The sequence below is a fragment of the Pezoporus occidentalis genome, unplaced genomic scaffold, assembly GCF_034315485.1.
Source record: "Pezoporus occidentalis ecotype Australia unplaced genomic scaffold, CSIRO_AGI_Poc_V1 ctg53, whole genome shotgun sequence".
Classification (NCBI taxonomy): Eukaryota; Metazoa; Chordata; class Aves; order Psittaciformes; family Psittacidae; genus Pezoporus; species Pezoporus occidentalis.
This window is the reverse complement of record NW_026915866.1, coordinates 1,876,136-1,895,865: the sequence shown is the minus strand read 5'-3', so window position 1 is coordinate 1,895,865 and position 19,730 is coordinate 1,876,136. Positions and strand designations below refer to the sequence as shown.

The following is a 19,730-nucleotide window of genomic DNA, read 5'->3' as shown; positions in this document are numbered from 1 at the left end:
TGTTCTTGTAGAGGTCTGTGGCTGACTGTTTAATACCTTTCTCCACTCACTGTGGGCTCTTTTTTAATGCAGCGGTCAGGTATGGATGGCAAGCAATTTTTCTCTCAATAAATAATGTTAGAGGGCAAGGACTTAGCACTGTGCAGAGCTGAAATGCACAGGCACAGGATGTACGGTGTGGAGGATTCAGTGGCAGGGACCTCTGTCTGAGACTGCTATCTGACATCAGTCTTTTACTGTAAGTATTGCTGTTGCCTCTGAACAGATGCATTTTCATTTCTCATTTAAATTGTTAGATAAATCAAGATCAATAAAGAGTAAAGGAACCAGTAATGGTCCTAATGGCTGGGGATAGTGATCCTATGAAATCAGGTTGAGGGAAACAGGGGTTGTTCCGCCTGGAGAAGGCTCTGGGAAGACCTTAGAGCAGTTTTCCAACACCTAAAGGGGGCCTACAAGAATGCTAGAGAGGAACTTTCTACAGGGGTATGTGGTGACAGAACAGGGGGGAATGGCTTTAAACTGACAGAGGGGAGATTTAGATTAGATGTTAGGAAAAATTCTTTAGTATGAGGCTGGTGAGGCCCTGGCACAGGTTGTCCAGAGAAGCTGTGGCTGCCCCGTCCCTGGCAGTGTTCAAGGCCAGGCTGGGTGGGGCTTGGAGGTACCTGGTCTACTGAAAGGTGTCCCTGCTTTTGAAGGGGGTTGGAACTGGATGAGCTTTAAGGTCCCTTCCAACCCAAACTGTTCTGTGATATTGACCATCCTGATATTTGCATTTGTAACTTTCCACCTTCCCTCTGTATTTATGCTGTGTATAATTCACCAGTCTATACATGTGTTCCCCTACATTATGGGGAAAAATACCATAATTGTCTGTCAGATTGCTGACATTTGCACTTTTGGGGATTACATCCTCAACAGATAGCGAGATGCAGCTGTATTTATACAGTGGGTGATAGGGAATGTTTCAAGGCATTTATGTCCAATTCATTTTGTTTTTTTTTTTCTCAAAAAAGGCTCAGCAGCTGGGGCCTCGTCTATGTGGAAGCAGAGGGAACTTGGGCAGCTACATAAATTAGGTGTCCCTTTTATAATTCCTCTATCTGTGAAGCAGGGAGTGCCTCACAGGAGGAGCGATGACCTTCCTTGGCAGGGGAATTTAGTCATGATGGGACGTGTAAGAGCTGGAGCAGAAGAGACAGCAAGAAGGCAGCTGAGCTGCTCAGCACATATCTGTCAAGAGATCTGTAGCATGGAAGGCGTCTTGCAAATTGCAGCCTCACCCAGGAGTCGCCCAAGGGTGCATGCAGGGAATAGTAAATCCAGACAAACTGGTGTCAGACTGAGCAATGGCCACGTGGTGCCAAACTCTTACTCAGTGATGGGGAGCTGTTCCTGGGCCCAAATTGGTTTTGAAGAGCACTGTAGGTTGAAGGTACACCTGCTGGCTTGGTCTCTACTGCTTTAATGCAGGCTCTGAGCCAGCCAACCTCTGTCCCACCATTATCCCTTTTGAGTGACTCCCATGTTGCATCACCGCGTTGCTGACCAAGCAGTCAGAGCTAAGATGATCAGTGCTGGCTCAGAGCAGTCACCAAGTAGTTCTTTGGATGAGTTGGCTTTCCTGGGAAAGCCTCATCTGGACTGTATCTTCAGGAAGGCAGCATGCCAGGTGGCCTTTTCTCTACACTGCCAGGGCATCACATGCAGGGAGAGAGGCACAATTGTGTCCTGTTGATAAGTCTGTGCTGCTGCAATGAGAGGAAGAGATGGGGGGGTTTGTGTCTGTCCTAGTCTGCATCATGCTTCTTACCCCCTTGCTGTGTGTGGCTGTATTTTGGTACTAGGTTTGTGCGACAAAGTTTTGGTAGCAGGGAGATTATAGGGGTAGCTTATGTTTGAAGCTTCCCCTGTGTCCAACAGAGCCAGTGCCAGCCAGCTCCAAGATGGACCCACCACTGGAGAAGGCTGAGCCCATCAGGTGGTAGAGCCTCTGGGATAACAGATTTAAGAAGGGGCTGGGGAGAAAACCCTCTGCAACAGCAGTTGCAGCCAGAGCAGGGGGATGCTGGAAGGAGGCTGTAACCTTGTGGGAAGCCTCCTGCTGGAGCAGGCTACTGGCAGGACCTGTGTCCCCATGGAGAGAGGAGCCCATGCTGGAGCAGGTATGCTGCGGGACTGGTGACCCATGGGGGACCTGTGCTGGAGCAGTCTTGTTACTAAAGGACTGCATCCTGTGGAAGGGACCCACGCTGGAGCAGTTCATGGCGAACTGTCTCCTGTGTAGGAGGCCTCATACTGGAGAAGGGAAAGAGTGTGAGGAGTCCGTGCTGAGGAGGAAGGAGTGTCAGAGACAATGTGTGATGAACCCCCATTCCCTGTCCCCCTGCACTGTTGAGGATAGGAGGTAGAGAATTTGGGTATGAAGAAGGGAGGGATGAAGGGAAGGTGTTTTATGATTTGGCTTTATTTCTCATTACCCTTTTCTGATTTGATCGGTAATATAAACAAATTTGCCCAAGTCGAGTCTGTTTTGCCCCTGATGGCAATTGCTGCATGATCTCTCTCTGTCCTTATTCTGACCATGAGCTTTTAGTGATAGATTTTCTCCCTCCTGTCCAGTTGAGGAGGGGGAGTGATAGGAGTGGCTTTGGAGGGCACCTGGTGTCCAGCCAGGGTCAACCCACCACAATTTTACAGGCAGAGCTGCTGGATGGGGTTAAATGTGCTGAAGTAGGGGTTACTTGGTGGCAGGTTTCCAAACCAAGGAGTCTGCAGCAAGCACCAGGCCTACTTACACGCATTGTGTAACCAGATGAGTTTTTAGCTCCCTCTGCGTTTCTCTAATTCTTCCTTTTGCAGGCTCCTTCTTTGACCGAGAGAGATTTTCATGCTCTTATTTCAGATAATGATGCATGCACTGGGTATGGAAAATTCTGTCGTCCATATGACTTTCTCTGCTTTATCGAAGCAGCTAAATTTAGGAAATCTATCAAAAAAGAACTTCCCCTTCCTGTGATCTGATATAACATTTCTTGGTCACTGTTATTTTTACTGTGGAATAGCTTAAATCTATTTTGGTTGGGCACTAACTGCTGGCTGCAGTGCGAAAGAAGAAATTTGTTTCTGTGAAGAAAGGTGGCCGTGTTGCAGCTCTGAGGGCAGTCTCCTTCCTGCTGAGCTTGTGCCAGTGCTGGCAGTCCTGCCCAGCTCTCCTGAGCCCTGAATGTTTAGCAGAGGATTTCTGGGCCTCCCCACCTTGCTCTTGGGCTCAGGCTCTGTTTAAAAGGGTAGCAATAAACCCTTCATTCTGATAACAGTTAACCTTTTCAGCATCTTGGAGGTGTAGTGAGTGGTGGTGGTGGTGATAGATTTTAACACCTCCCCACCCATCCTCCAGATTCTGGGAGGATGGTGTAGGGGAGATGGTGTTTCACTGGCACCAAAGTAGGGAGACAACTGCACGCAGTGGGAGTTTGTGTGGGGACCAGTCATGCCTCTGGTTTCAAAGGTCTCTCTAATATACCAATGTCCTTTCACTGTGCCCCGTTAAGGACCAGGACTGAGCCATCTCAGGCTTGACAATGCCCTGCTGGAATATCTTGAGCTCTTGGTGTCAGGAATATGACAAGCTTTTGTACCTTTTTATTGGTTTTGGTTTGGAGTTTTGGTGGGGGTTTTGGTTTGTGTTTGGTTTTTTTATTATTGTTGTTGTTTTGGGCTTTTATGTTTGCTCCTTTGTTAAAGCTGGCTCTGGAGCTTTGAGCTTGTATTTTAATATAGCTGACTGCTCTGCTTCAGCTGCTACCTGACTTGTTCTCCATTATTGCTTTCACACTGAGATGGGAGTGAAGGCAGACAATGGGGACACTGGGAAGAGATGCTATTGCTTGCTGATTGGAATATCCAAGAGATCTGCTGAACAAGAATTTATTTCCTTTTTATCACTATTTTTAAAGCTTCTGGTGGATAGTTGTGCAGAAACATTCAGTGGGTGAAGATGGAGGTGATGCAAGCCTTGCTCTGGAGCTTTGGTCATCTCCAGGTACTGTGACAGTGGTGGAGGACTACATTGGGAATGAAGCGCCTGTGTGCTTTGTCCTCCTTAACAGGTCTGGTCAGGTCTGTGTCCCTGAAGCTGTAGTGTCAGGGGTTTTGGGCAGGGAGTCTTGCTCATGCTGGTGAAGAAGCCTGTGATCTAGCATGAGTGACATTTTCATGACAGCTTTAGTGAGTGAGAAGTTTGTCATTTCTTAGAGGAGCACGCATGTGCCCAGAGGGAGCCTTATGGGCTCTTACTGGATTCTGGCACAATCTTAATTGATGCTTGCATTGGCAAGTAATTCAGCTCAGCAAGTGGCTATTGTGGTCAGCTTGGGAGCTTTGCTAGGATGAGATGCTGAAATAAATGATTAAGAGTTGAGTCTTGTTTGTGTCTTTGTCTTTTCCCAAACAATGTATTTGGCTTAGCCAAAGTAAAGACTTTTTTTTTTTTTTGATGAAAGAAAAGTTTGGGAACCTTCCTTTGGGAAGTACTTTTCTCTGTCTTTTGTAACAGAAAGCTACCACAAAGAATTGGAAGTTGCCTGTTATTTTTAACTTGTTCCTAGTCCTTCTGAGAAATAAATCACATCTTCTATGACAAAAGAGAGCCTAGCACATTATGTACGTGCACATTTTTGAGTGTCTGCAGTGAAGCTAAACAAGATCTTAAGAAAATGTTGCCAAACAAGGCAAGAGCATGCTCAAGTTAGTGATTCACACAAGGATATGGTAATTAAAAAGAAGAATAAAATGTAAAAAATAAAGCCCCAAACCACTGGGCTGAAGACAGTATGATGAGAAGAGATGCTTGATGGGCTGGTTTGAGTAGCACAGTAGGCTGGCTCTGAATCTGTGACTTGTATTTCTGTCACAGCACTTTGCAGGTGCTAAAAACGTGTTTCCCATGAAAAGCTGTCAGCTGCAAGCTTGGCTGGGTGCTTTTGGCTGTGAGAAGCTGAGCAGCATGGCTGTTGGCTCGCTGCATGGCTGCTCCTGCCCTTGAATGGCAGGGTGGATGCTGGCCTCTGTAGAGAGGCTGGGCAGCTCGAGCAGTTCTTGCCAGGCCTCTAGTTCATTGCCAGTATGGCATTGCAAGTTGTCATGTTTTATGGCAGACCTGTGGCGGGGTCATGAAGAAGGGATACAGGTGCCCTTAGCTCCCATGAGGCTGCTGGTGAAGTCCAAATCTGTGGGACATGTTTCCACTAGCACCAAGCATGCAAAATCCTTATGTGTGCAAATAGAAGCAGCCAGCAGGTCTGTGCTTTCTCTCATGTTTTTTCTCTCACAGAGCAGTCTTGTGATGTGGAGGGAAGGAAAGGCTGTTTCTAGTCCAGTCTGGCTCTTGCTCCCCTTTCAGACTCTATGTCCAAATTACTGGTGGTCCTGCAGGGCTTCCTGTATCTCAGAACAAACTGGACAAAGCTCAGCAGAGGAGGGCATTCTCTTTGCCTCTCTTATAATGGCCTTTTGTGTGAGTCTGTGTGTAATTGACCTTATTTCCTTGGTTGTTGTTCTGCCATTTTTGTTGTGGAAAGTGTACCCTTATAACATGATCTCTGAGTAGCTCTGAAATGGGACATCTCCTGTATGCCAGCGTGTTGCCCACATTTCTGGCAGTAGCTGTCTCTTGAGCTGCCACGTCTGCTTCACCTCCCCTCAGAGCAAACCTGGCTGGGGCTTGAACTCCAATGCTGAATGCCATCCTCCTGGTTCCTGCTTTTCCAGTCCCAGTAGTCCTCACTCTTGGGGTATCTTGACCATATGGTTAAGATCTCCCCGAGTCTCTCTTCTTCGATCAGTTCAAGTAAATGGCCAGGAAATTTTAAGGTTATTTCTTCCCAAAGTGGATGCCTCTGAGGGCCTCAGTGTTGGGCATGTCCAGAGCATAGCCATCCAATTTGTGCTTAGGTGGGTTGGTGGTACATCTGAAGGAGAGGGGCCAGCACTCTGTTGCAGTGACACTGGTGAGTAAGTGCCTGAGAGTTATCCACCTGGTGGAAAACTTCCTGGAGAAAACCTGTGAGTGATACAGATTTGTATCACAAATAGTAAGGGGGCCACGAAAGAGCTCAGGTCTGTCCCAGAGCCCCATCGTGGAGCTGGCAGCTCCTGGGAAGCGGCAGGGGAGTAAGAGGAGACGATGGAGTGAAATGTTCTGGCAATGCTGCTGCCTCCCTGGGAGGCTGATGAGTTCTTTACAGCACCCAGGGCTTCTTCCTGTTTCAGTAGCAGACATATCTACCATAGAAGTGATTTTTAAACAGCAAAGATGGATATTGCAGTTTATTTTTGGGGACTGAGAACCCCAGACCAGATGGCATTTAATAGGCAATGAACTCTTCAGAAGTAGCAAAGCTATTGTTTCTGAACTTGTATGACTTATTGTTGGAAAGTGTTCCAGTGGCAGAATAAAAAGTGGTAAGAATTGGTTTCAGCAGAGGTAGTAAAACTATAATATTAATTCCGTAAATAAGCCCTTCCCCTTGGGGAAAAGGTGTCTATAAGCAAAGCCAGTTACTGACTTGATTTACAGCTGTTAGTTGTCACCTGTTGGGATATTAGGGAATGAGAGGATTCAGAGAAGAATGCTTAAGTGATTGGAAATGCTGAGGAATCATTAATAGGAAAAGGAAAAACAATATCTAAAAGATTGGTCTCATCCCCTCTGGAAAACGGATACAAGTAAAAGCTCTTAATAGCAAAAGGACAGAGCTTTGTTCTTGACCCTTGAGCAGTACAAAGTCAGCAACTGACTCAAACTTCAAAGACAGCAATTTTAGTAATAACAAAAATACTTTAAACCAAGCAAAGGAAGAAGATTTGAAGCAAGTGTCTGTTGGCATAGGGAAACTCAGGCTCAGAGCTCTGTGGCGTGTGTGCCACACTGCCATGCGCACCAGCAATGCTTTCATAGAAGAAGGCAGACTTACCCATGAATCCAAGAGGAGAGCTGGTGGCTAGTCTCAGTGCTCTGCTTCTCTGATTTCAGACACGTAGATTTGCATGAAGCTGTCTGTATCACGCTCTGCCTCACAAGGAGGAAATGCTTGACCTCAGGATGTACTCATGAAACTTCCATGTAAAGGGAGAAAATATATGCAAGAAGCAAGTTAGATCTGATGACCTTGTAATTATGGAAACTTCTGTGGTCCTGCAGGTTCCTACTTGGCTAAAGCTTGTGGTCAGCATGTAGTATGGTGTTAGTTATTAACTAGCAGGAAGTGAGTAGCAGAATCACCAAGGAGGCATTTAGCTCCAATTAAACACAAGCCTAGAATAAATTCTGTGATCTATGTGCATAGATCAAATTCCACAGTAAAGTGGTTTCAATATAAAATGTTAATAGTTCAGAACAGGGATGAGTTCAAGTTGGTTCAATTAACAGGTAAAACACTAGACTTTGTGCCTTAGACCAGTTGATAATGAAGGGAAGGGGGAATGTGTTTCTTTGGCTAAGTGGGCTCTGGTTGTCCTGCTGAACAGCGAGGGTTTTGGAGTGCCCAAAATAGCTTTACAGACACGTATTGCACATGCATCTCACCTTGAATGATCTGGAAGAGAATACTTACCACACAGGTTTGAAAATACAGCTCCGTCCAATTCAGTTTGCAGAACACACTGAAGCTTTGGAATGGCTTTAGGGCAACAGGAGCTCATGGAGCCAAGTTAATTTTACCCAGGAAGGAGTTTATTTAAGCTCGGGGAAAATTGTTGGGCAGCACATGTTCATGCATGTCTTTCATGTGTGTTTTGGTTTGTTCTTGGCTGGTGATAGGTAAAGTTAAAGAGGAAAAATAAAGGGGGTGGTTGTGGCAGAATGTAAACAGCTACTACAAGGGAAACTGCGGGTCTTTAGGTCCCCAGATGGACTTTGCTGAACTTCCAGAAAAGGGGCTTCATGCCCAGGATCTTACCTTCAGCCATGGCATGCATAGACATTTTGTGGGGAAGAAGCAAGCCAACTGGGAAAAAAACTTGTCCCAAGTGTTCTCCCAGCCCTTGTCTATCTTCAGCACAGGGATTTGTCTCTTTAGTAATTCTTAAAGACACTTTGCCAGTTCCTGGTCCAGTCTCTTTGTGAGCCCTTGTGAGCTTCTTGAACCTACAGCCTGATGCAGTGCGGAGTTCTGCAGCCTGTATCAGGTGCTGGACCACTTCCTTTGGTTTTCATCAAGTGCATCTTGCAGTACCTGCATTGAGGCTGCCTAGTTCTTGTGTTGGAGCAGGCAGAAAATGACCAAGCAGTTCTGGGTGCAATACCACAGCCAAATTATGGTGAGGAAAAATGTCTTGCAAGCTTGCCTAATTCTCTGAATTTAGCAAAGGGGCAGGCTGAGGCTTGGCCCTGCCTCATCAGTTTTGTAAGGCTGGAAGTCCATGGGACTGACTTTTGTAAGTCCCCCTCCAGGGATTGGCTTTTCAGGTGGCTAGCTATTAACATGTTGTGACCCAAACACAGACAGAGCTAGCAGGATGCTGATCAGTCCTGGTAGCTCCCTGCAGACTTTGATGAACCCGGCCTCTTAACTTTGTCTATTACAGTAATGGCTTTGAGAATGCTTTTAAACTCTCTGTTTTCTCCCTTTAGTGGGACCTGCAGCATGTTAATCATTTGGATGAGAGAAACACAGCATCTCATCTGTGATGGAGGTGGAATAGCTTTGGAATGACTGTTTGGAAGGGTGGGCTCTCAGCTGGTGGGGATTGTTTGGATGGGCTGCAGCTGGTAGTGTTTAGTGTCTAGGTGATGCTTTGCATGCAGACCTGCCTTGCTGTTACTGAGTGAGGACAGGGTGGGGCTGGCTGCAGCTTTCTCTCCAGCTGATGGCTTGCTTTGGCAGAATGAGAAAGTACTTATGGCAGATATGGCTGAAGGGGTAGAATTAAAAATAACTGAAAGGTAGATTCTGGGCTTGGTTACTCAGTTTCTATTCTGGGATGAGGATAATTCACACTGAGCTCATTACACCATGACTCTCCCTTAAAATTCCCTGACAGTCAATTTTGTTCCATCTCATGAGGTCCTAAAATGTTAATGAGGCAAATCAATTTTTCATGGCTTTGTATTGCAGTCATCTGAAAGTGCTGTATTGCAACCTGCCAGTTCAAGATATTATAAGGGCAGCAAAATATTCAGCAATTTGGAGGATGCTTTGTTTTCTATTTCAACTTTTGCTCAGTCCCCTCTCTCATTTTACTGAGCCTTTATGCTGTGCTGTTTACTTGTCCCCTTATGTTACTTCCTTTCTCCAGTGTCTGCTCTGGTCACTCATGGGTGGAGGTGGCTTGCACCTTCCCCATTGCACAGGGATAAGGATGGAATGCCCAACAGAGCAGGTAGAGAAGAAGCTGAAATACTATTTGAAATAGAATGAGTTTGATGGGACGGAGTGGAGAAATGGCATCATGTTCGCTATCCCTTCATCTTTTTGGAGTGGGCAGTCATGTCAAAAGTCACAGCCTCTCTCCTCATGGCAAGTCTCTTACTGAGGTGTCAGTATAACCTGTCATAGATGCTCTCTGTGCTCAGTATTTCATAAATTGCAGAAAGAGGAGAGAGATGTCGCATGTGTTATGTAGCCACACTGATGCTAGATCAGTTACCTGTACTGGTTTAGGAATAAGATAGCTGTCAACCGTCCTTTATTTCTCCAAGCTGTTTATTTCATACTGTCAGAAGAAGAAAGAAAAGCTCAAGCCTTCATGACTGCTCCTGGAGTTACTTTGAGGCAGTCTTGATGGTTTCCTACTGCTCTCTTAATTCTGGTTTGTGACTATGGAGATAGGAAGTACCAAATTATGGGGTTTGGGGAATGTGTGGGTTTTTTTGTTTGGCTTTTAATTGCATTCCAGTTCTAACTATAATCAACTTCTGTGTGCCTGAGAAAAAGATAATTAACAAATGTTTTGGGATAAAGGTTTTCCAAGTTGGAAATTAGCCTGGTGGCTCCATGGGTAGGAGGTAAAGTGCATAGTGATCTCTGCTGTAGGGAAAGCTGCCTGGGCTTGAGCTCACCAGAGCGCAGCTGCTGCAGAGGGTCTGGGGTTCCTGGCCTGGGGAACTGTGGCTCTAGGTCTTGAAGCTTGACCTAGACCTGTCAGCTCCAAGCTGAAATGCACTCCTGCCCGTTTCCCGAGATCCACCATGGAGGTTGTTTCATGTTGCTGTCAGCTGGCATGAATTAAGGCCCTTGGGAAAATATTTTCCAGTGCAGCCAGCTGGAGAAAATAATCAAGGTGAGCTATATACATGTCCACAGCCAGAGCTGTGAGATGAGGTGCTTGCTGGCTGGAGAGGCAGAATGTGGTGGTGTTTAACCCCTACCAGCAATTAGGCACCATACAGCCACTCACTCGCTCCCTCCCTTGACTCTGAGTAAGCACTGCTCAGCAGTAACTAAAACATCTCTCTACTATCAACACTCTTTTCAGCAGAAATCCAGAATTGTTGGTTTTTTTTTCTACAGTGATCTCTCTCACTGGGGCACTTTGACAGGCTGGGATTTTTCCTGCTAATTTGTTTGCTAGTTTTAAGCTTCTTCAACCACGACTGCAGTGGGAGGCTCATGAAACTTTTATGAATAAGGTGGATTTCACCCTGTTCTGCTCCCTTTTGTGATGTCTCTGTATTCTGATTCCTTATTTTTGTTGTGATTGCAGGCAGAATAGCCTCCAGTGGGAAGAAAATTAAGTCCTAACTTGCAGGTCTTATCCAGCCGTCTGTCTCAAGTAGACCAGGTAGATAAGGTCACTAAGGACTCCAGAAGTAAATCAAGCAGAATGCAGAGTTCTGACTTTCTGGGGAATATGTTTGTGCGTGACATCCAGGCAGTGCTGCAAGGGGCATATTAAATATTCATACGAATACAGAACAGTGTTTTCTGTGTGCAGTGCTTGGGTATAAGCTTGTGCATTAAGCACAGCAACATTTGCAGGAAGCCACTCTGCTTGGATGAAATGAAGGAGTTGTGAAGACAAGATTTAAGTGGCATGGTATAGAAGCAGGCTTGGTGTGAGACACCATCATCCTGCCAAGACTCCTGGCAGATTTCTTGTCTACTGTAGAGCTGGCTGCAAAGTCCCAGCGTATGAGGACGTTACCTGTGCTTACAGCAGAGGGGGAAATATGTGCATGTGGCTGTTCAACTCACCCTGCCTCTGTGACAGGTTTGATCTAACTGTGTAAGTGCTCCAGCTATTGAACCTCCAAGCAGCTAACAGCAGGCAGAGGAGCTGTAGCTTCTTCAACCCTAATCTCTCTGCATGCAAAGCAGAGGGGTGTCCTGGGGCTCTCTTGTGAGCCCTGCTTTCTGACTGCTGTTGGAAACCAAGCATGGGACACATGCCTTTGGTACGAAGGCAGTGTTGAAGTGTTTTGTTCTCTACTTCCCTGAAGGCATGACTGCTGAGTTGCTGTGCTGAGAGATGTCACAAGCAAGGATTAGTCAGAGGAGGCTTGACAGAGAAGCAGTTGAGATGTAAAGTCTATCTCCTGCCAGCCCCACCTGCAATGGTTGGTATCTGAATGCCCTCAACAAGGAGGAAGAGTGAGTAGAGACTGGAGTAGGAGCAAATGAGCAGTGGGGCTGCAGAAATAGTGGGTACATGGTTGTAGCAGCTCTGGGGTGTGGGATGGGGTGGGTGGGTTGGTCAGTACTGAGGTAGGGCAGGATGTAGGAAGAGCTTGGGTTTGGCTGCCCCCAAGCAGACTGAAGAGGGAGAAGCAGCACCATGGAGAGACAGTGTTGGGGTCCTGTTCATCCACTGCTTGCTGCTGGTCCCAGGGGAGCCCATATCCTGACACATGACAGCATGAAAATGACATAAATGAAAATGAGAAGCACCATCAGGCTGATACTGTGTAAATGTGTTCTTCTGGAACACTGAAGAGAGGAGATGGCATGGTAGGGCCAGGCCAGACCAGAACAGAATCTCTTAACCCTGTGCCCTTGCTGCGCATTGTTGACACATGAACAGGGGACCTTGTGCCACTTAGCAAAGCCACAGCAGTGGGAACTGTGTGAAGGAGGCAAATGGTCCGGGTGGGATTTTCGTCTTTGTGTGCAAAACCCTTCTCTCTTTTAGGCAGCTAAAGAGGCTGGCCTTGTCTGGCTGCCAGCATGGAGTAACCGAACACTCCTGCAAGTACTCACTTTTCTTGCTGTCAGCCTCCTTCCTTACTCTCTGATTTGTCATGGGTATATGGCATTTCACGGGTATTCCCTAAAGGCCAGTGAAGTGTGCTTTGCAGCACGCATGGGTCTGATCGCTGGCATGAGCTCTGAGGGAGGCATCCCTCTCCAAATCACAGTAAATCACAGACAGAAGGAATAATGTCCCTAACTGTGCTTGAGCAGAAATTGTACACTGATGCTTTTCTGTATTCCTGGGCATATATGGCATCACAAGTGTCTTCCTTGTGCACTGAATGCCAGTATGTGGTTGAGCTCCGTCTGGCACTTGCAGTTATCCTTGTGGCCGTTGGCCTGGTCTGGGAACTCAACACAAGAGGCTCAAAGTAGGCCATGCCTGTATCTGTTCTGGAATAAAACAGTGGCAGCAAAGAACATCTTGCTGACATAGAAATACCTGCTTCGGGTGAGCTGGCTAATGCTGCGAGGAAACAGGTCCTTCATGTAGAGCTTCGGGCATGCCTGAAGGTTTGTTCCTACCTTTGCCAGTGACCGCTGACATGTAGCAGTTTCTCTCACATGGTGTGGACAGCATGACTTGCTCAGCCCATCTGCCTGAGGGAGTTTACAAACCAGGTAATGCTGCAGCCCAGCCATGGTAGTTCCATTACAGGGTCTTGGTCTCAGCCTTAGCTTTCTGTACAGCACATTTTACACAGTTGTAGAGACCTGATTCTGAGCAAAAACGCCAGGAGGGTGGCCACTGGACAGATGGAAGTCCTCTACACCATTTGTGCCATCGTAAATGTGGAGGCAGCAAAGGAGCATCTTCTAAAGCATCTGCTGTCTGTTGGCAGGTGCTTTTAACCAGGCTTGGTGTGTGCCTCTCTGCTGTTATTGGAACTGGGACTTAGATGCATTTAAAAATCAAACCTTAGTAAGAACCCAGCATTAAAGTGCCTTTGCAAGTAGGGCTAGGCTCCTATATCAGCTGAATAGCCTTAGTGGTGGAGATTTGTTTCCCGGAAGATGGGATTGTTCAAAGGCTCAGCTGTGTTAGTCTTTAAAGAACTAGCATTAAGAGGCCACGTCAAGACTAGGATAAGCTTCATGGCTTGTATGTGCTATTGCAGGGCAGCCTTTCAGAGGGGGCAGGCAGAACTGAGGTTTCCAGTAAAATTTGTGACATGCTCGTGAAGGAATGTGCAATCAAAATACAGCCTGGCTAGTCTGTACATGGGGCAGAACAAGTGCTGCAGACATGGGCTGCTCCAGCTACGTTTAAACTTAACAGTTAAACCAGGCAAACACCACCGCATGCCAAGCACTTGATTTTTCTTTTGTATCAGTGAAATATTTTGTTTGATCTCCTTTTTCTCTCCCTGCCAGAGCCCTCAAGACTTATGTTTTTAATCTTCTGTGGTTTGAATAATTTCTAAATAGAAATGTGAGGGTTTTGGAACCTCCAAGAGACTCTGGGCTCTGAGAGTTGCATCCAGGCAGTATCTGAATGTTAGTTTGCTACACTTTGAAGACTGCATATTGCAATGGAATTTGCATTGGCTATTATTTAGCAGTGATTTGAAGTATGATTTAGATATGCCTGGTTTAGTACTGTGATGAGTTTGTGCAGCAGAGATGAGCAATTTGTAAAGACAAGGGGATGAGAATGCTATGGGGGAAAGCAGTGGGACATCCCTTAGCTGGGAGAAGGAGGAATAGGAAAGATGTACAGGTCACCTTCTTCCCACTTGGAGCATGATCTGTCTCACGGAATAACTGCAGGAAAAGTCTTTCTTCTGGGGAGCAGCGTATATGTCAGCTGCTCTGGAAATGGGAGTGGGGACAGAGGGAGGTGAGTTTTATCCCAGGGGCAACCTAGAGGGGACAGTAACGCCATGACATGAAGAGAAGTAGGGTTGACTGAAGAGGAGTGGGAAGGGGTTTGCCTGCAAATCAGGCATCTATTTAAGCCTGCAGCAATCTCCTCTGCTTGAGAAATCTCCATCAAAGGATTCCTGAAGTGGGATGGTGAAAATGGGAATGAAAAAGGGAATGCTCAAGCAGAGACCAGTCTACTGCGCTCCTCCTGTTTAAGATCTAATGGATATTAGCCTTGTCTTTAAAGCACATAATGTTGCACTGATTTTATGACTCATCTTTCACAGCAGATGTTTTCAGTACTATTAGCAATACTGCAGTTTGGAAGTTAACCTGGGGTTGGAAACCTGGGAATCACTGGGCCACGGAGCCCTGTGGTGTACGTGCTTGCTGGTGTGCAATGCTGCTTTCAGTATGTGACAGCTCACGTAATTGAGGACGCTGCCTTGCAAATTTAACTTTGAATTGCAAATACCGTCACGATTCTTCTGTTTTGGGGGACGTGTCTGCATGGCTTTAAAGCTGCTCTGCTGCTTCAGGTTTGAGTGTGGGTGTAAGACGAGGGTAGGTATTCAAACCAAATATGAATTCAGATGCAGACCATGAGGGTGAACTGGAATGACTGGCCCGCGAGGTGAGGTATCTCTCAGAGGAACTGTGTGTGTTCCCTGCCAAGCCCTCCCCTCTGCTTTCATGGTACCAAGTGATGTGTTCTTGCTTTGGAGAAACCAAAGGGATTTAGATCTGCTTTTTCATGAAAGTGTGAAGAGAAACAGTGAGGAGGAGAGGAGGGAAGCAGCATCTGGGAGGCTTCAGGAATGGTGGGACTGATTGTTGTGCTATTGGTGCACAGGCTGGGCAGTACTTCAAAGTGTGATTTCTTTACTTGTTTCCCTGGGGTGCATGGCATTGACAGCTGGACATAGGAAGATGTTTTCTGATGTTTGTTTAACATCAGGGGAATTTACTGCAAGTACATTTTGAACTATGGAAGTCTAAGGACCATCTGTCTTGACTGTTTTAGTGAAAGTGGGGATAGTTCACAGTCGCTGCTTGGTGGATGGGTATAGAGTTTTTGTGTTAACCAGTGACTGCAGCCTGCTTACAACTGGCCTGCCTTTGTAGAGGAAATCACTGATCTAGCTGGCACAAGCCAGTTGTGGCCTGGTGCCTCCACCTCAGATAGGTCTGTTTGGCATCAATATGGGCACACTTAGAAAAACTGTGCCCTTGCTGGACATGGATGATGCCATCCCATATTTGCCTTTGAGAGCAGACCCTACCTGCCAGACTGATATCAAGTGATGGTGCTGTTGGGTGTCTCTGCTGTGGCTGGGCTACGCTACTCTGAAGACATGGTATGTTGATGGCTGGGGAATCTGCCTGGCTGGGGCCAGTCGTGTGGAGTGGAGCCAGGAGGAAACTTGAGTTGCTCTGATCAAGCTGTTGGGGAAGTGTTCCTTGGAGCTGGGCACATCTCTGCACCTGGCTATTCCCTCTCACTGTGCTGAGCTACGTCTTGGCTGGGACTACATGCTGCAAGGGTGCCAGCATTGGGGAGCTGTGTCCTGGATTCAGCTGTAACATTTATTTTTCTCCTTCCAATAACTAAAGTATAATATAAAACTACTACTACTACTACTAAGGGAAATGTTAAAGGGGAGAGAATACAATTGCTCACCACCCGTTGACTGATACCCCGCCCAACCCGAGCAGTGATCTGGGCCTTCTGGGTAACTCCCCCCAGTTTATATACTGGGCATGACGTGCTGTGGTATGGAATACCCCTTTGGTTAGTTTGGGTCAGGTGTCCTGTTTCTGCTTCCCCCTGGCTTCCCGTGCCCCTCCTCACAGACAGAGCATGAGAGACTGAAAAGTCCTCAATCAGGGTAAGTATTACTAAGCAACAGCTAAAACATTGGTGTGTTATCAGCATTATTTTCAGACTAAAGCCAAAACACACTACTGCAGCAGCTGCTAGGAAGGAGAAAAATAACTGTTACAGCTGAAATGACAACAACTTGCCAATTTGGCACTTGAACAGCTGACCTAAGGCATGCATTTCGCAGGGGGATACCATGCGGTGCGACAGCCCCCCTCTGCTACTAACTCAATACCGATATGGTAGTGCCTCCATTAGGGAATAGCTGATGGCTGGGAGCTGGGATCTGTGCGCTCAGCAGAGTATAGGGTGGCTCAGAGCCCTGACAGGACACAGCGGCAGTCCCGCGACACCCAAGGAGAGGGATATTAGGGAATCCTCTTGAGTATTTTTACCTGCTTCTGAGTATTGTTCTGATAGTGAAGAGAGGCACCCTGCAGCTGGCTAGCCATCGCAGAACAGCAGGGCCTTTCCAGCATCTAGCTAGCTCCAGCTTAGAAACACAGTACAGGAGCAATGGCTGGACAGCTGCAGTGGCCAGGGTTGTTCAGGGACAGAATAGCTTCAGAAAAGGTCAAGCATGCTTGTCTGTGGCTAGTTTGAGGTCCCTCCTAGAGTTTCTTAGAGGAGAAATGCGTTACTGATGCAAAAATCATTCTGAGCAGTGCTTTCAAGCTGTTTTCTTTCTGGTCCATGTCAAAGAAGGCGGTCTTGGCAGGGTCCTTGTAACATCGTTCTGCTTGAACTGGAAGGCAGCTGCTTTTTGGGTAGCTTTGTGGGTGTGGGTAGCTGTAGGATACAGATGTTCATAATAAGGCTTGTATCTGTCTCCTGATTTGCTGCTGATGCTGCAGTTCAGCTTCTTCCCTTTCATGGAGATGGGATCCAGAAGTTTGCGTTCAGTCTGCCCCAAAGCTTAATTAAAACACCTACTCCTAAAACCTCCATCTCCCTAAGGAGCTCTCAAGTCTGTGTACGGCTGTTCAAAGCAGAGACAGGAACGATGGCAGATGTTACCTTTGTGTGGAGCAGCATGTCTCCAAGCTGTAATCATCAGGACATTCACCATGGTTATGTGGATGAGACCTGCTTGGGTTGAAGAACCAGTAAGCCTTCTTAAAGTGCTCACTTGCATTGGTCATGGATGTTTACCTAGTGATGCAGAGGGGAAGGGCATGGTCAAGGCAAAAATTGCAAAAACTGCCTTGCTGATGCTTAAATGTTTTCCTTGTTTTCCCCTATTCACAGGAGAACTGCTGAGTCAGCCGAGACCAGAGGGACTGACGGAGATCATCTGTCCCAAGAACGGCAGCGAGCGAGTTAATGTTGCCTTGGTTTACCCCCCCACTCCTACTGTGATCAGCCCTTGTTCCAAGTGAGACCTGAAAGCAGACCCCCATTTCCCTCTCAGTAGACATCAGAAAGCCTACATAACACATGCCCTCACTAAGCACTTTTCCTGGAAGCAAGCAGCCCCACAGCCTGGGGACTGCTGTAGATATAGACAGCCCGCTCAAAGGATAAGAGGTACAGTGAAATGGGTTAAAGTGTTCCCTCAGCTGTGTTGTTGCTGATGTGAGACACACATAGGGTCAGGGCAGATCAAGAGATAATACAGTCATGGGCAGGTTTAGGTCAGGAACTCAGGAGGTCTCTGTGCTCACCCTCCTCCAAGCAGGGCCACCCTAACAGCTGGGTCAGGTTGCTTGGGACCTTGTTATAGGCAAGGGCTGATGACTGCCAAGGATGGAGGTACCACCTCATCTCTGGACTACAGAATTACACTGTGCTGCTGTGACTGAACATTTTTCCTTCTGTCCCATCTGAGGCTCCGTTATTACATCTTGGCTTTTATTGTCACAAAGATGCACTGCTGGCTTATGGTCAACATGTTCTCCACTGCGTCCAAAGCCAGCTGGATCCCAGGCTGTGGTGGTGCATGGGCTTGCCTTGTTCCAGGTATAGGGTTATGCACTTATCCTGGTTGAATTTCACAGCACTTGTTGGCCCAGTCCTCCAACTTGGTGAGGTCTCTCTGGACGGAAGCTCTGCCCTCCTCTATTAATAGTCTGCATGTGCTTCACTCCACAAAGTAGGGATGTGCTGGGAAAACAGAGCTGTGTTGTGGTGGGAACAAATATGGAACAACATTGACAAAACCAGACAGTGCCTTGGCTTCTTGATGTGTAGGTTTTTCTTGCAGAACAGAAGTGCAGCCGTGATCTGCTCTTCTCAGAGTACCACAAGGGAATTTGGCAGGGAGCTTAGAGAAGCAAGCCAAGTGTCTTGCTGGTGGCTGTTACTATGCTGCATGTAAATGCCTGTTACTTTCCCTTCAGTATCTGAAAGTAGTTTGGATGCTGCTCTCTGTTCAGTATCTTTTCACCCCAAAATATGCTCATTCTGCTGGAGAATAGCTTCGGTGATACTGGGCTGTTGAGCTGTGTGTGAAGGGGAGGTGCCCACCTGGGCAGGAAGCAAGTTTGCTGCCCTGATACTGAGCCACAAGTTGCCGTGGTCTGTTCATTTGCTCCTCCTATGTGTGTACTTGTTCCAGCACATTTCTAACCCAGGGCTGCAATTTGTGTTCTACTGTGCTGTCAGGCTTTGCCTGTGCAATTGTCCTCTTGTTCTCCAGCCTACCTTCCACAGTGTCTAATAACTGTGTCCCAGTTTTGCAGTCACTGCTGGCAAGAAACTTGTGTTCTCAAAAAGGCCTGTGTTACTTGTAAAGATCTTGCCCTCCCTATTTAGAAGCCTAGAGAAAATTGTGTGTCTTAGATTATTTATCACATGCACCATGAACCCTGCTGCTCGTGCTACATTACGTTTTCTTTATCTTCCAGATAAATCGTCAGTGCTGGTGCCAAAGGTTTTACACCGGGCAGAACATGGCTGATGCTCTGCAGTGCTCCCATCTCTCCAGTTGTGGAGTTGCATGCTGACGGGGATCGATGGGACTTTGGACTCTGAAATGCTGTGGGGCAGGGGCAGCTCTCAGGTGGGGCCTCATGGCTGGAGTGGACGCAGTCACCTGGAGGTTTGGGATGACAACGAGGCATGAAGCAAAATGATTGCTGCAGATGACAGGGCCACTGGCCAGATGGAAAGCACTGGGGATAGGATTCTGTGGACCCATTGATCACATGTTGAAAACCCATTTGGATCTCATGATGAATGTAAAAATGTTCTTGGTACCATTTAATTCAGACCTACTTGCAGGAGAGTCTCTTGAAATGAGCTGTAGCAGGATTCCCTGGATTTGTTCCTGGACAAGTGAGTTTTGTGGCAGTTGGACAAGGCTTTGTCAGGGAGGGGGGTGATGCTGTGAAGCCTTTAAAGCTGCTGCACTGCAAAAGGGTTGGCTGTGTCCCACACACAGGCTTGGGCAGTAGCTGGCAAAGCAGGAGGAAAAGCAGGCTGGGAAATGTTTCCTGCCTTGTGTGTTCACATACACTATGCCATGAGGTGGTAAGAATGTGTTGTAATCACACAGGGACACAAGAAGGGCAGTCACTGTGTGCCTGCCACCTGCCATTTCTTCCTTATTGATAGCCACCAAAAGCTCATGGTCTGCCATGTTTGGATGCTTTAGATTTGTCATTGTGGCACCCTCCTTATGTAGCAGCCACTAGACCAGTAGAAGTCTAGGTCTGGATCCTAGTAGAGCTACCCAGGCATCTTTGTGTGGAGACCTGGTGGAGCAGCATGTGGCTGTGTTGTACAGACTGGCCCTGATCCCCTTAGGCTGACCCTGGCAGCCATGCTTCCTGATTGGCCATTCT

General features: G+C 47.0%; 1 protein-coding gene across 2 annotated transcripts in view; it reads left to right on the top strand.

The window, feature by feature from the left end:
- Positions 1 to 19,730, top strand: part of MFHAS1 (multifunctional ROCO family signaling regulator 1) — a 32,728-nt gene that overhangs the window by 11,704 nt on the left and 1,294 nt on the right. The window contains exons 2-3 of one of the 2 annotated variants that reach the window (XR_009968282.1): positions 17,194 to 17,320; positions 18,792 to 19,221. Coding sequence is in view for 1 of the 2 variants with exons in the window: in XM_062637553.1 (XP_062493537.1) it covers positions 17,194 to 17,320; positions 18,792 to 18,795 (131 nt within the window). In the remaining variant the exon portion in view is untranslated. Of the gene's footprint in view, positions 1 to 17,193; positions 17,321 to 18,791; positions 19,223 to 19,730 lie in introns of those variants that run through there. The other variant, XM_062637553.1, reaches the window with a different exon arrangement.